This window comes from Protopterus annectens, chromosome 4.part1 (genome assembly GCF_019279795.1).
Source record: "Protopterus annectens isolate FY-2018-M chromosome 4.part1, PAN1.0, whole genome shotgun sequence".
Lineage (NCBI taxonomy): Eukaryota > Metazoa > Chordata > Ceratodontiformes > Protopteridae > Protopterus > Protopterus annectens.
The window spans coordinates 683,172,859-683,188,452 of record NC_056734.1 but is presented as its reverse complement, the minus strand read 5'-3'; the positions used below and the strand labels follow the sequence as shown (position 1 = coordinate 683,188,452).

The following is a 15,594-nucleotide window of genomic DNA, read 5'->3' as shown; positions in this document are numbered from 1 at the left end:
TTCATGGCATCCTGCATTCTACTAATTCCATATGCAAGACTGCATATGAGGAAACTACAATGGTATCTAAAGTGTGTGGACTCAACATTGCCACAGCCTGGAAACAATAACTTTAATTCCCTGCCTACAATAGGAGTTTCGATGGTGGTCCCGGGCCTGTCACCACAACAGTGGACAGCCTTTCACCTTACCCACAGCCAGGCAGACAATAACGGATGCATTGGATTATGCCTGGGGGGCACACATGGCAGGAAAATGTATTCAGGACATGTGGCCCAAGGACCAAATGCATCTTCACATCAATCAAAAAGAGATGCTAGCTGTACAGAATGCCCTGACAGCTTTCAAGGACCTGCTACATCCAGGACAACTATTAATAAAGACGGACAATACCACAGTTGTGTGGTACATAAACAAGCAAGGGGGCACACATTCCTACCCCCTCTGCAGGCAAGCCATGACTTTGTGGAACACAGCACTGTCCTATCAAGTACATCAGCAGGCACAATTCCTGCCAGGAACAAAAAATACACTGGCAGACGAACTAAGCATAAATCTCATGGATCCTCACGAATTGAAACTAAATCCACAGGTTTTCAGCATGATAACAAGGAAATGGGGACGCCCAGACACCCAGACATAGATCTTTTTGCCTCCCCTCACAACTGCCAGCTACAGAAATTCTGCACAAGAACTTATCACTCACAAGCATGGAAAGTGGATGCTCTATCATTCAGCTGGAAAACCCTGACAGTTTATGCCTTCCTCCACTGCCTCTTCTTCCCAAGGTGCTCCTAAAAGTCAGACGAGAGGCCAAAACTGATCCTGATTGCCCCAGACTGGCTATGCCAGCACTGGTACTCAATCCTAAAGAGCTTGTCTCGAGGCCCAGCCTGGCCTTTACCTCAAATTCCTCATCATTTGACTCAACAAAACAATCAGATTCTGCACAGTCATCTCAGAACCTTAAATCTGATGCATGGCAGATAATATAGCCACTCAGACCACACCTCTCTAAAGCTGTTATGGATGTCATTTTAGAAGCCAGGAGGCCCAGCACTAGGAAATCTTATGCAGAAAAATGGAAGAGATTCTGTACTTGGAACCAGGCACAAGGGCTCAATACCTAACTGAGATGCTGGACAAAGGCCTATCCTCCTTATCTATTAAGATCCATGCCTCTGCCATTTCAGCTCATTACAATACGGAACCTCCTATTTTTTCACATCCACTACTAAGACAGTACCTCAGAGGGGCAAAAAACATAAACCCCCCAAAGAGAGCACCAGTACCTACTTTGGGACCTTAATTTTGTTTTAGAAAAGCTCACACTGCCTCCTTTTGAGCCAGCCAACAAAGCTGATATAAAATTCTTATGGAAAACTGCTCTGCTCCTAGCAGTAACTTTAGCAAGAAGATTCTAAGTTACAGGCATTAATGGCAGTGGAACCTTTCATCATTTTTCGCCAGGACAGGGTCTCTCTAAGGACAAACACAACATTTATGCTAAAGGTGGTTTCTAGTGTGGCTCTTAACCAAAACATTAATTTGCCAACTTTCTATCCAAATCCCCAGAATAAAGTGGAGAGACTTCTGCATGCTTTGGACATGCACAGACAGCTACGATTCTACTTTGACAAAACAAGAGCTTTCAGAAAAATAGAGCAACTGTTTGTAGCTTATGCTGCAGGGTCACAAGGAAAGCCTATCTCAAAGCAGACAATTTCAAAATGGATAGGACACTGCATTTGCTTCTGTTATGCACAACATGGCAAATCAGTGCCTAAGGGTATTAGGCCACATTCTACCAGAGCAGCAGCCACTTCAGCCTTTCTCAGAGGAGTACCAACCAAAGACATTTTAGAAGCTGCAACCTGGAGTTCAGTGCAGACTTTCACCAAGCACTACCACTTACCTCTCTACTCTAAATCCAGGGCAGGCTTTGCCACTGCAGTTCTGCAGGGCCTGGTAGCCTCTCCTAATCCTATTTAGGCCCAGCCACCCAACCTCAGCTTTGGGATTCAACCCAAGTGTAATGACTGCAACAGTGAAATATGAACATAGTACAGTTGTTTACCTACCATAAATGTAGATGTTAGTTTATTCACTGATGCAGTCTAGGTTACCCACCATCCCCTTTTCATTGCTGGGACCTTTCTGTACCTGTATACAACCTATGTGGTGTATTTGCTTGTAGATGAAGGAAAGGTTTATTTTAGTACATGCATGTGTTTTGGCATAATTTTTTTTCAGCCTTCCTATTTGGGGGCACCTGACATCTGGGGCAAGAAAAACTGAAGAAAATGGAGTCTGTTGCAACTTTTATACCCCTGGTACACTGACGTCAGGGAAGAGGCGATAGCAACTGACGCTGGACCTAGACTTTGGAACTCTAGCTGACTGCGGTTAGCCTGCCGGCAGGATAACCCTAGTGTAATGACTGCAACAGTGAATACACTCTAACATCTACATTTATGGTAGGTAAACAACTGTACTTTTCTTCCCCTTCCCAAGGTCATAGTGACCACAGACACCTCCCAGCTTGAGTGAGGGGTACTACTTGGAAGGACAGTCCAAGTTATGTGGTCCCCTGAAAGGGCAGGACACCTATCTGTGTCCTGGAGATAACTGTTGTCTTAGCATTGCAGGCCTTTCAAGGCACCCTTCTATCTGAGGCAATTGCTATACAGAAAGACAATATCAGTAGTCTGGTAGATAAACAAGGGGGAACCAGGTCTTGCCCTTCTTGTCGAGAAGCTGAGAGTTTGGCAATGGATGACCTTTTCCAATCATTTTCTAATAGCTACACACATCCAAGGAAATCCAGTGCAACTTCCAACAAGCTAAGCAGGTCCATTCTGATGCTTCACAAGTGGTCTCAATGTCAGTGTGGTAGAGAGCATTTTGTATCAGTGGGACTGGCCATGCTGTGATCTTTTTGCTTCTTCCCTCAAGTGCAGCAGGTTCTTTGCCCACAGGGGCAGTCTCCAAACAATGCTCTAATTCATGCTTGGCCCTCCAGTCTTTATGCTTTCCTCCGTTTCCAAATTTCTACAGAGAGCATTCGAGCTGAAGAGCACATTTATTCTCATTACTCCTTACTGGCCTAGCCAGATTTGGTTTCCTTTGCTCTGGCCTCACATCCAATATCCACCTTGGATTTTGGATCCAACTCTAGATCTTCTGTCTTCACCTGATGGGTATGTTTCGCCCAGATATAGCAGGTCATAAGGTGACCACATGATTTCTCCAGTTCCACTAATTGCTAGGCAACCCATGCTTTCGTCCCCTGTCTGTCATACTTTATCTTCCCGTAAGGATTTCACTAGAAAAATTTACAAGCGTAAATGGAAAAGATTTGTTCTTTGGGCCTTGAACAAAAACTCAGACCCATTTTCAATATCAGTCTTAATTATCTTTGACCTTTTTTGGCTACGGTTTTCAATGAAGGAGCTGTTTTTTCCCCCACTATTAACGTTCATTTGGCAGCCATTTCCAATTTTCATCTGGGCGTAAATAACTCTAACTTAGCTTATTTAGTTTCTTCTGAACTTTGCAAAGCTTTCCTTAAGGGAAAATGTTAAGTTGTCAATCCCGCCTTCATTCTTGCTGGATGGGTTCGGAGCCGATCCTCTGCTCCGACTCTGTCAATACTAAAGCTTGAGAGCTAATTCCACCGGCTTGAGGCTCCCCTATATCCCACAATGCTAGGCGGCAACTACTCAGATCTCGTTTGCCGCTATAGCTGACGAGGTGCTTTTCTACCGGCTCAGGCAGGTGAGTTAGACTTTTACCTTACTAGGTACTTCTTAAACCCCCTTTTTTGTTGTCATACCATAACCTTTTAGTTTAAGTATTTAGATAAATCGACCCCTGTTTGTCGAGTCTTTTTTCCCTTTCTTCCCTTATCTTGTAGGCCTTCGGCCCCTACCCTTCCCCAAGTCCATTAGTGACTAAATTAGTTGTCCTTTTTTCTGTTAAGGGCTCGTGTGTTTGTGTTTGTGGCTTGTTTTAGCCTTAATAATTTAATAATTTTTTCTGTAAAGGGTGTGTCTGTAGTGTGTTTGTGTTGTCAGGCACTCCTTTTTACAATGTCAAAAGACAAGGTCTCAGGCTTCAAGAAGTGTGACTCGTGCTGTCAGAAAATGTCTCTGACAGACGGTCACACTTGTGTGTATTGCCTGGGACCTGTGCACCTGCAGGACTCTTGTGCTGTTTGTCATGGTTTTAGCCCTAGAGTCCTGCAAGAACAAGCTAATCTTGCGGGGCTTATTAAAGCCTGAAGGCCCCCCGACTCAAGTCTGTGTCGGGGAAGCCTTCCAAAACTTCCAAACAGTCTGCTCCGGTTCCAGAGTCTACTGGAAAGACCAAGTCGGCTTCGACATCGGCTCCGGCTGGAGCCGATGTTTCCAAGCCTCATACTGTTACCTCGGCTCCGGCTGGAGCCGAGGCTGATAAAACTCTGTTGGCTCCGATACGTTTATCGGAGCCACAGTCTAGGAAGAGGTCCAGATCCCCCTCTATTGGCTCCGTGCATTCGGCGCCAGGATCCCCTCTTCTTTCTGAACGGAGCCATAAAACTCATTCCTCACAGTCTTCCAGGTTATCTGACCATGATTTGCAAAGGGTAGTGAGTAGACTTCTGAAGTCCGAGGCACTGGCCCAAATGCTGCATAGCCCAACTCACCAGTCAGTGGCTATTTCCGTTCCCCAATACATTCCTCCTCCGACTCCTTTGAGTTCGGAGCCAGGGCTTGTCGGAGCCATGACTGTCTGTGCGTCGGATCCGATACCTTCCCTTTCGGCTCCGTCGTCTGCTCCGATCTCCTCCTTGGAGGGATCTCAGTGCCGAGCTTCCCTCGTCTGCTCCGAGGGGGCGAGTGGCATTGGACCCTTGTCCGACCCCGCTCTCCCTCTCGGGGCTTCGGCGTTGGTGAGTTAGGCTCTGACATCGGCTTCGGAGCCGTCCCTTTCGGTGCCGGGGGAGGTCCTTGTCTCTTCGGAGCGGGGGCCTCTGGCCTTGCCTGACAGGGGTGCCTTCGAGGTCATGCGGAGCGTGCTAGAACCAGGTTCTGCCCCACAGTCGGGTCCTTCAGCCCCCCCATCTACAGTGCCTGCGGTGATTTCTACTCACCCCCTTGTCTTAGACCGCAGAGAGCCAACTCCTCAAGTTTCCCCATTGGGAATTTCCTCCTCTTCCGAGGCCTCTCCTGACCCGGCAGGAGATCCCCCAAGGAAGAGGCAGTGCAAGAGGAAGCACATTGACTCCCCTGAGTCTGTCACCTCTGACACTGACTTAGAGGAATCCGAAGGTTCCCCTCGATCCCCCTCTGAGGATGTCTCCTTTGCTGACATCCTTGAGATCCTGAAACAGAAGGGGAACTGGCCAGCCCTTAACCCTTCGGAGGATGAGTCAGTGTATCTTGAGGCGTTTGGCTCTCGCCCTTCTACCTCCTGGGTGTCCCTCCCTTTGACCCCTTATGGAAGTGGTGGCAAGGAAGGCTTGGACGGCTCCTGATTCAGTGGAACCCACCCCGAGGAGACCATCTAAATTTATTACTGCCCCTAGAGATAAAGATTTTTTATCTAAAGGTGTCCCTGTTGATGCCATGGTGGTGGCTGCGGCCACTAAGAAGGAGTTAGCTGATCCTTCGGTTCCTGTCCATCCTCCTAATAAGGAATCTAGGACCATGGACAGGTACGGCAAGCGGATGTTCTCATCAGCGACCTTTTCGATGCGTTCGCTGAATTACTTATGCCACTTCACTCGTCTCTAGAGAGATTTACTCAAGGATATGGGTGAACTGATAAAGGATCCTACAGCTGAGGGGTTCAAAGACACAATGAACTCCCAGTTGGCAACCCTGAATTCCATCGTTAACTCCTCCATGCGGCTGGTATATGCTGCAGATGGGGCGAGTAGTGCCGCAGGCACAGGTGTTGCCTTACGACGTCACGCCTGGATGCAGCTATGTAACTTTGCGGACCCTTTCAAGGCATCCTTCACCAATTCTCCCTTTGATGGATCATCCTTGTTTGGTCCACAGGTGAAGGATACATTAACCAGGTGCGAAGTAGAAGGTAAGACTCTCTCTGCCGTAGGAGTCCGTTTTTCTAACCCTTCCAGACCCTATCCCAAAGGTCAGAGGGGAGGAAAGATGTGGTTCCGCAAACAATCCTAGTGAGTCTCATCTGACTCACAAGGCCGATTCCCCTCTAGAGGCAGAGGGGGGAATAATAGACGCCGCCCTAGAGGCAGAGGAGGTCCGCAAAACCAGGGTAGCAGAGAAATGTTCTCTGACTAACCCTTTCAGCATCCCTGAGGGGCTGCCCGGCTGTCCACCTTCGGAGGCAGTCGGGGGAAGATTATCGCTGTACCCAAAAGCCTGGCTTTCCCTTACTCAAGACAAATGGGTACAGTCGATCATATCCGTGGGTTACAAAATTCCCTTTGTTCACATCCCATCCCAACCCAAAAGATCCCTTCCAGACGTTCCACCCGGTCTAAGGGAACAAGCAGCATTAGAAATTTCAAAGCTGCTATCAAAAAGAGCTATCCAATCAGTCCCAGCAGACCAGCAAGGATCCGGAATCTACTCCAAATTCTTTTTGGTACCAAAAAAAACAGGGGACTGGAGACCCATACTGGATCTCAGCTACTTAAACAAGTATGTCAGGAAAACAAAATTCCGGATGGTCACGCTACAGTCCATTCTACCCTTCTTGGGTCAGGACAATTGGATGTGCTCGATAGATCTTCAGGACGCGTACTACCACATCAAGATGAACAGATGCGCCAGGAGATATCTCCGCTTCAGGCTGGGAGCCAGTCACTACCAGTTCAGGGCCCTGCCCTTTGGTCTCACTACAGCCCCCCATGTGTTTACCAAATGCATGGCAGTGGTCGTGGCTCACTTGAGACGTCAAGGATTCCAGGTGTTTCCGTATTTAGACGACTGGCTCCTTACCGCCACCACCAGACATCAGCTTCTTGTATCCAGAGACTTCACCATCCAATCTTGCCAAGCTCTAGGCATTTCGATAAATTTAGAAAAATCTGCCTTGTCACCTTGTCGATCTATTACCTTTATAGGCGCCATCTTAGACACGCTCAATCTTTCAGCCGGACTCACAGAGCAGAGTGTGTCAGACATTCGGAACCAAGTTTCCCTTCTCTTACAATGCAACAAAGTCAAAGCCAGACTAGTTTTGAAGGTGTTAGGACTCATGGCAGCAGCTATTCCCCTTCTCCCCTTAGCTCGCGTTCGCATGAGGATCCTCCAATGGATGCTGTTTACTCAATGGTCCTTTCAACTGCTCCCGATGTCCCATAACATATTGATAACTCAATCATGCGAGAATCAGCTGTCTTGGTGGATCACATCACCTCAACTTCTCCGAGGAAGACCCTTCACTCTTCCCCCCCCAGTCGCCACGTTGACAACAGACGCCTCCCTGATCGGGTGGGGGGGGGGCATTATCAGGGCAGGACAGTCCAGGGCACATGGCAACCTTTCGAGTGCCACTTGCACATAAACGTCTTAGAGATGAGAGCAGTGCTTTTAGCGTTGCAAGCCCTTCACGACTCTCTTCCCACTGGGACTATTGCAATTCAAACGGACAACATGTCCGTAGTGTGGTACATCAACAAACAAGGCGGAACCAGATCATACCCTTTGTCGAGAGGCACTCAGACTTTGGCAATGGGCGATCTCTTCTCAGCGTTTTCTGATAGCAACGCGCATTCCCGGGAAATCCAGCGTTATTGCAGACAAATTGAGCAGAGCAATTCTCATGCCCCACGAGTGGTCTCTAAAGAAATCAGTTCTAGAAGAAGTATTCCTAAGATGGGGCCAGCCTTGCTGCGATCTTTTTGCTACTCCCAAAAACAGCAAGTGTCACGACTTCTTCACTCTCTTCCCGTTACCAGGCCATCCCACCAGAGATGCTCTAGTCCACGATTGGCCCCGGGGACTTCTATATGCCTTTCCCCCCTTTCCACTGATATCTCAACTAATTCAGAAAGCCATCGCCTTGAGAGTGATAATGATCCTCATTGCCCCTTACTGGCCTCGACAGATATGGTTTCCCTTTCTTTATCGTTACCTTTTGGAGCAGCCTTGGCATCTGGACCCAGTACCAGATCTGATAACCCACCAATCGGGTCAGCTGCACCAATCTCTGCCTTCTCTAAACCTCACAGCGTGGTTTCTCTGATTCCAACCTTAGCCAGGCTTCCCTCAATATCTCGCTCAGTCCGAGATATCTTGATAGCCTCTCATAAATCTTCTACCTAGAAGATTTATAGTAGCAAATGGAAACGCTTCTCTTTTTGGGCAACATCAAGAAACATAGATCCCTTTACTGCACCTATCCAGACTATTCTAGACTTTCTAGCAGAACTCTTTCATTTAGGATCTTCTGCATCTACCATTAGAGTTCAATTGGCTGCCATATCAAATTTTCATGCTGGTGTTTCAGAGTCTAGCATCATGGCTCACAAATTCTGTAAAGCCTTTTTAAGGGGCGTATTTCTTCTCAAACCTCCAATCAAAGATCCCCCGCCTCAGTGGAATTTGAACTTGGTTCTGGCATCTTTAATTCTTCCCCCCTTCGAACTGGCGGCTTCATGTTCTCTGAAGTTGCTTTCTTGGAAGACACTTTTTCTGGTAGCTATAACTTCAGCGAGAAGGGTATCTGAACTCCATGCTCTGTGCAGTCGTCCTCCTTACTTAGTTTCACAAAGACAGGGTATCCCTCCGTACTAATCCATCCTTTTTGCCTAAAGTTTCCTCTCAAATAAACCTAAACCAAATTATTGATCTCCCCGTCTTTCCCTAACTATTCGAACAGGTCAGAACAAAAGCTACATTTTTTGGATGTTCATCGCCAACTTAGATATTACTTAGACAGGACTAAACAATTCAGGAAATCTAATCAATTGTTTCTGTCATATGCGGAAGGGAAATTGGGCCTTCCAGTTACTAAAGTATCCCTCTCTAGATGGCTCACCTCCACAATTACCTTCATCTATGAGATCAGACATCAAAAACTACCCTCAAGACCTAGAGCTCATTCAACTAGGGCATTAGCTACATCCGTAGCTTTTCAGGATAGGCTGCCAATAGATTCCATTTGTGCAGCAGCCACCTGGGCTTCTCCTCATACATTCATTTCACATTACAAATTGTACATGGTTTCCAGAAGCCGTGCCAATTTTGGTTCCACTGTTCTCCAGAGTCTGTTCCGATAGGCCACCCTGGATAAGGTGCTAGGGACGCGGTCCCATCCAGCAAGAATGAAGGCGAGATTGACAACTTAACATTAAGAAGTTATGTACCTACCATAACGTTCCATGTTAGTTGTCTTCTCGCCTTCTTTCCTGCGTCCCACCCTCCTTCCCCCAAGCCTGGACAGACAGACAGGAATTCAGTTTGTGTTCTTCCTCTGGAAGTTGTCATTCCCACACGTTCTTCCACCTCTTTTATCCTTACTGCGGTCTGCGATACTTTTTACGCAGATTGTTTTGAGGTGGGTTTCCCTACTCCATTCTATGGAGACTAGGATTGCTTGGTATAGCTATCAAACGAGATCTGAGTAGTTACCACCTAGCATTGTGGGATATAGGGGAGCCTCGAGCCGGTGGAATTAGCTCTCGAACTTTAGTATTGGCAGAGTCGGAGCCGAGGATCGGCTCCGAACCCATCCAGCAAGAAAGAAGGCGAGAAGAAAACTAACATGGAACGTTATGGTAGGTACATAACTTCTTATTTTCTACTCCCCACCCCCCAATTAGAAAATCCTACTCCTGCTTAGGATTTAAATATGCTTCAGGCCTTGACTCAATCACCCTTTAAACGTTCAGCCAAAGCTGACCTTTTCTACCTAAAGTAGCTTCCGAGTCTAACATAAACCAGGTCATTCATGTACCAGTTTTCTTTTTGAACTTCTCAAAGGAGAGTGTATATTACATCTGTTGGATATGCACAGGCAACTTCATTTCTACCTTCATAGAACCAAAAACTTAAGAAAATTTGAACAATTGCTTCGTTTTTCCTACCAAATTAGACAACCTAGTATCTAAAGTTACTTTGGCCAAATGGTTATCTGATAGTGCATGCATACATACATGTAAATATTTCATGCCCTTCTAGCTTGCCAATATACCGAAACAATTGTTCCCGTAATGGGTGCATAAGTATGCATAAATTAATGTAAATGCCTCTGTCACTGTATATCTGTAAGTCTTGTGGAATATCATTTTGCAGTCCTGGTCAACATATTGGTACGTAAGTAATGGCTTCTGGCTGAAGTTAGATGGTCACTGAGAAAAAAATGATGCATTTTCATTCCATGTTATGGATATGCACCTCATTTTCATATTTCTGCTAGTAACATGATGGATTTTATATGCATACATACAAATATTTTCAGCATGGGCATTAATGCCCTTCTAGCCTGCCAATCTATTAAAACAATTGTTCCCATAATAAGTGTCCAGCCTGTTCTTAAAATATCTAAACTAGTAATTGCTTTAATGTAATTTGGTTGTCTGTTCCATGAATCGGCTGCTTTCTCGGAGAACCATTTAGTACACTTCTCATGTAGAATGTTCTGCATATGTTGTCTGATACTCTACTTTTTGAAACACCAAAAGTTCTCAAAGGCAGTTTTCTCTAAATTCCCTATATACCTGATTTAGATGTCCTCTTGGATATCTGAGATGGTGCACAAGTTCAGATATTTTAGTCTTTCATAATAACTTTAAATTTTCACATCCATGGATGCTCTTGGTTTATTTCTGCTGTACCCCTTCCAGTTTTACTCGTGCTTGTTTTCTTAAGGTTTCCATATTGTTATTCCATACTAAAGGTTGGGTCTAATGTAACTGACTTCATTTCTGATTTCCTAGACACAAGCTTTTTACACAGCCTATGGTTCTATAACTCATTAACCAATTGGCTGAGATGATTAGAAAAACTCAAAGTTGGATCTATCCACATACCCACCTCCTTCAACAAATCTACAGTTTCAATCCGTGTGCTGTAGTAGATATTCACCTTACAATTTGTCTCCCAAATCTCATGCTTAGTTTTTGGTGCATTTATCAGCATATTATTTTCTTGAGCCCAAATGGTCAATTTAGCCAAGTTATTTTGCAGACATGCCTCATCTATAACACACACAACCAGTTTACCCAATTTCAGGTCATCTGCATATAGACTATAGAACACCTCGGATGAAAATGTTAGGTCAGAAAGATGCAATGTAAACAAGTAAGGGTCTAGGACAGAGCCCTGTGGGACACCCTGACTGTAACCAAAAATGTCACTTGTCCAATTTGCTATATATTTGCTATGTCTTGTTTGTAAGCCATGCAGCTATCCATCTCATCAAGAGTACATTGATACTTGGTTCTAATTTATTGATCAGTGTTTTGTGTAGGACCCTGTCAAATGCTGGTCAAATTTATGTAAATTGCATCGCAGCATAATTTCTTTCATTGCTATTATATTGTTATAGAACATCAGTTTATGGTCGGTAATAGATCTATTTTCAAAATATGCATGCCGAGATATGGTTTGAAGTTCCAACCTATCCAATTCTGACAACAACTTATCCAATATTACCTTCATTATTTTTCCACACAATTTTACACTCCTGAGGAAGTGGCAAAGTCTGATCAGTGTCTGACTCAAACCTATCAGCAGAGGAAGAGTGAAAATGGACACCATGGCTGAAATGTTAAGGTGAGTACATGACTTTTTATTTTTGTTTTTCTTCTAGGGTTCATTACCTGAAGCTCAGGAACGGCATCGAAATCTATTGCAGGATATCAAAACCATTCAGGAAAATGAGCATGGCCTACAAAAGGAAGCTTTAAATATTAGACTGAAGATAGAGCAAATTGACAGTCATATTGGAGAACACCAATCAAAAATTAGATATTGGCAGAAAGAGGCAAGTAAAATATTTTCATAAGTTATTACTTGGTTAAGAATATGTCTGGATGTGATTTTAAAGCATTTGTTTTGCTTGATGTATTGAGATTCTTGTACATCTGGATGTTTCATTTTTATGGATTTTTAATCTCTTAAGAAAGGTAATATTAACAGATAAAAATGCATTTGCTAATCAAACTTTTTGAACAACTAGTGGAAAATGAACTCAGGAGTTCAAAATTCACTCAAACCGACAAAACAAATTTTAAGCAAATTGAATTTGATTTCATTGAAAAGTTAAAAAGGGAAAACATAAGAGTGATGAAACCGGATAAAGGGGGAGGTATTGTGCTTATGTATGAGAGCAATTATGAGGAGCACCTCCACCAAATACTTCAAGATGATGAACAATATGCAACGGTTTCTAGGAATTAAGTCAATATATATTGGTCTAAGATAAAGTATTGTTTGAATGACTACCTTTTGCAAGGTGTCATTAACGAGAAATTATATAACTTTTTGCATGTTCCGAAACCAAGGTCACCAATAATATTTGGAATTCCAAAGAGACACAAAGGACTTGATCCTTTGGCATTTAGACCAATAGTGGCAGGAAGTGGTAGCATAACAGAACCTTTATCAAAATTCATTGATCATGTGGCAAAGAAATTTACCGGTTTGTTAAGGTATGTGTGTAGGGATTCATGGGAGTTTTTGCAAAATGTTCCTTCAAACAACTTTGAACCAGATCTACTAATGGTAACAATTGATATCAAAGATTTATTTCCAAGTATACCCCATGACATCGGACTCCAATGGTTTAGTGAATTTTTTACTCAAGAAACATGTTTGAGTGCTAACTTAACCAACTTAATTGTGGAATTAATGAGTATTGTATTGGAGAACAATGTGGTGTTCTTTAATGGTGAGTTATTTAAATAGCTTAAGGGAGTCGCCATGGGGGCACCATGTGCTACCATCTATGCTAATGTTGTATTACACAGGTGGGAACTTAAGAACGTATTTATATCCCCATGGGAAGAACACTTGTTGTTTTACAGAAGGTTTTTGGATGATATCTGTATCTTGTGGAAAGGAACACATGACTTACTCAGAATTTTTAACACACATTAACAGCTCGACTAGTTTCCTGAAATTCACACATACCATAGGGCTGCATGAACTCCATTATTTGGATGTGAATTTGTATAAAGATCATGACAACAAAACCTTCCAGTCAAAAATTTATAGAAAGGCTTCATTCTCTAACTCGCTTTTACATTTCCAAAGCGCTCACCCTTTTTCACAAAAAAAAGGGATTCTTAAAGGGCAGCTAATTAGAGCATCTAGGATGTGCAGTACAGAGAGTGACTTCAATTGTGAGGTTTTGGTTCTGCAACAAATGTTCCTAGAGAGAGGCTACCCTTTGGACCTATTTCAAACATTATACAGGGAAGTAGTTTGCAAAAGAGATTCATTGTATTATCCACTACTAGGTAAGGGTTCCACACTAAACCAATTACCTAGCACAAAGGGAAATGAGGTTATGGGACCTAAATTCATTTACACACATTGTAGCCAAGCACAGGAGATAGAAAGAACTATCAATAAATTTTGGCCAGTGTTAACAGCACACGAAGATTTTAAAAATGTTTTACCCACTAAACTGAGATTTATTAGGAAAAAGGGTGTTAACTTAAAAGAAATGTTTGAAAAGAAGAAAAGAAAAGACGATGAACATACAAAAAAAAGTAGGTACGTACAAGTGTGGGGCATGCCACCAATGTCATGCAATTTTGGATGACAAAGGCATATATTTGCCCTCAAGAAAAATGAGAATTGAATCTCCCACGTATTTCACATGCAACTCAAGAGGAGTGGTTTACTTGGTGGTGTGCATGTTTTGCAAAAGTTTTTATGTAGGCAAGACGGAAAGGGAAATCAAGAGGAGAATGTATGAGCATTTTTACGAAATATCTAAAAGCAAAGAAACAAATGCCCTTTACAAGCATTCCCTTGTATGTCTGAACTACAATTTTAAATTTATGATTCTTGAGCAGGTAAATCGTGATCTAAGAGGGGGAGATTGGGAAGCCACTCTAGAATATAGGGAATTGGTGTGGCAACTTAGACTGAATGCAGGAAACTGGCCTGGATTAAATGATACAATCAGTATTAAACCAGTGTTAAAACTAAGAAGGGCCAGATTATGAGAGAGTCTAAAGTAATAACATTTAAATATGTATATATTTTAAATGGGGAAGTATTTGATACACACATTGATTTACCTATATTTATTTTTAATTACTAGAGTAGGATCCTGTTAACAACTACCCATAAACAGGTTTTCTAGCAAAGGAATCCACAGCACAAATAACAATGAAGTTATATTAAAGTTCTTTTAAAAATGCAGCACTTTTGAATGCATTCAGTATATTTTATTAATTAGATGGACATGGAAATTTATGCAATATGAATATTTATTTTATCTTATTGCAAAGAATGTAAGTTATTTCACATTTTAATGAAAGTTTCTATGCATTTGTTCATGTAGTTTTATACTTGAAATGGTGGTCTGTAATTGAATAACATTTTAATTATAAAATTGTTTAATTATTAATTAATACAAGCAGCTATTTAAACTTGTGTTTCACATTCTGTTACCAACTTGAAAAAGCTCGGAACATCCGAGCGTTGTGATACGTGGTATCAGTGTTTTGTTCTTGTACAATAAAAGACCAGTTTTGGACTTAGTTAAAGTTGGTGGCTCAGCTTCGTGGTCATAACTTTTTTCCTGGTTCCGTTCTTTGAATTGTTTTGGCTTAATATTAACAGATCCACATCTGATCAGAGACAGTTTCTTATGCATATAGTGAAATCATGAAATCTCTCCATGAGGTGCTCTATGGACTGCTGCTAGTGGTGGGTATCCAATAAAAGCATTGATGTATTCTTGGAGTGTCAGTGTCAGGAAATCATTGCATTTTGTTTACTCACATTCCATATCCCATGTACTGCTTTGGCATTACTTGGTGGTACTGATGTAAGTGGTACAAGACTTGCATGTTGTGTGTGTCTGGTTCTTTGTCTCCCTTCTTCTCCCAAGTAGTGTGCTCTTGGTAGGCAAAGTCCATTTCTAACCTGCACTTGTAATACATAGTAAAACTTTGAGCTCTAGAAAAACAGTGTACAGTTTTACTAAAGGGGTATACAAGACCCTTTGTTCTTTTTATTACTGTATAGTAAAGTATATCAGCAAAACTATGAACAAAAAAAGTTGCAACCATATAAAATCAGTGATAGTGAAGTATGCTGAGGTGTTCATGAGAATCAGTTAGTGTTTCTTATGTACAAGGACTAACTGCAGACTGGTATTTGCCCTTCCATTTTGACTTCCAGAGCTTTGTGACATCCTCAGAGTAACTGAATTCTTCCCTTACTCAGGTGTTTGGCCTGATCAGTTAAAAGGCAGAGTAGTCCACTCCATCTTCACTTATTAATTTGCCCTCATTTCCCGTTTACCATTAGCCCCCTCCTGGAAAGTCGGGCCATTCATTCCCCATCACCGAGGCAAAGCTCAACCAGGAGGGAGCTGTTTAGTAGCCATTATCGGGTTTGTCTTAGCCCTGCATTCCTTCATGAGTACCCGACT

At 43.0% G+C, this 15,594-nt stretch overlaps 1 protein-coding gene across 1 annotated transcript in view; it reads left to right on the top strand.

The window, feature by feature from the left end:
- SMC4 (structural maintenance of chromosomes 4) overlaps positions 1-15,594 on the top strand; it is a gene marked incomplete in the record, with an annotated part of 1,657,727 nt that overhangs the window by 1,326,387 nt on the left and 315,746 nt on the right. The window contains 1 exon segment of the mRNA XM_044070462.1: positions 11,788-11,961. Within this exon segment, the coding sequence (XP_043926397.1) occupies positions 11,788-11,961 (174 nt within the window).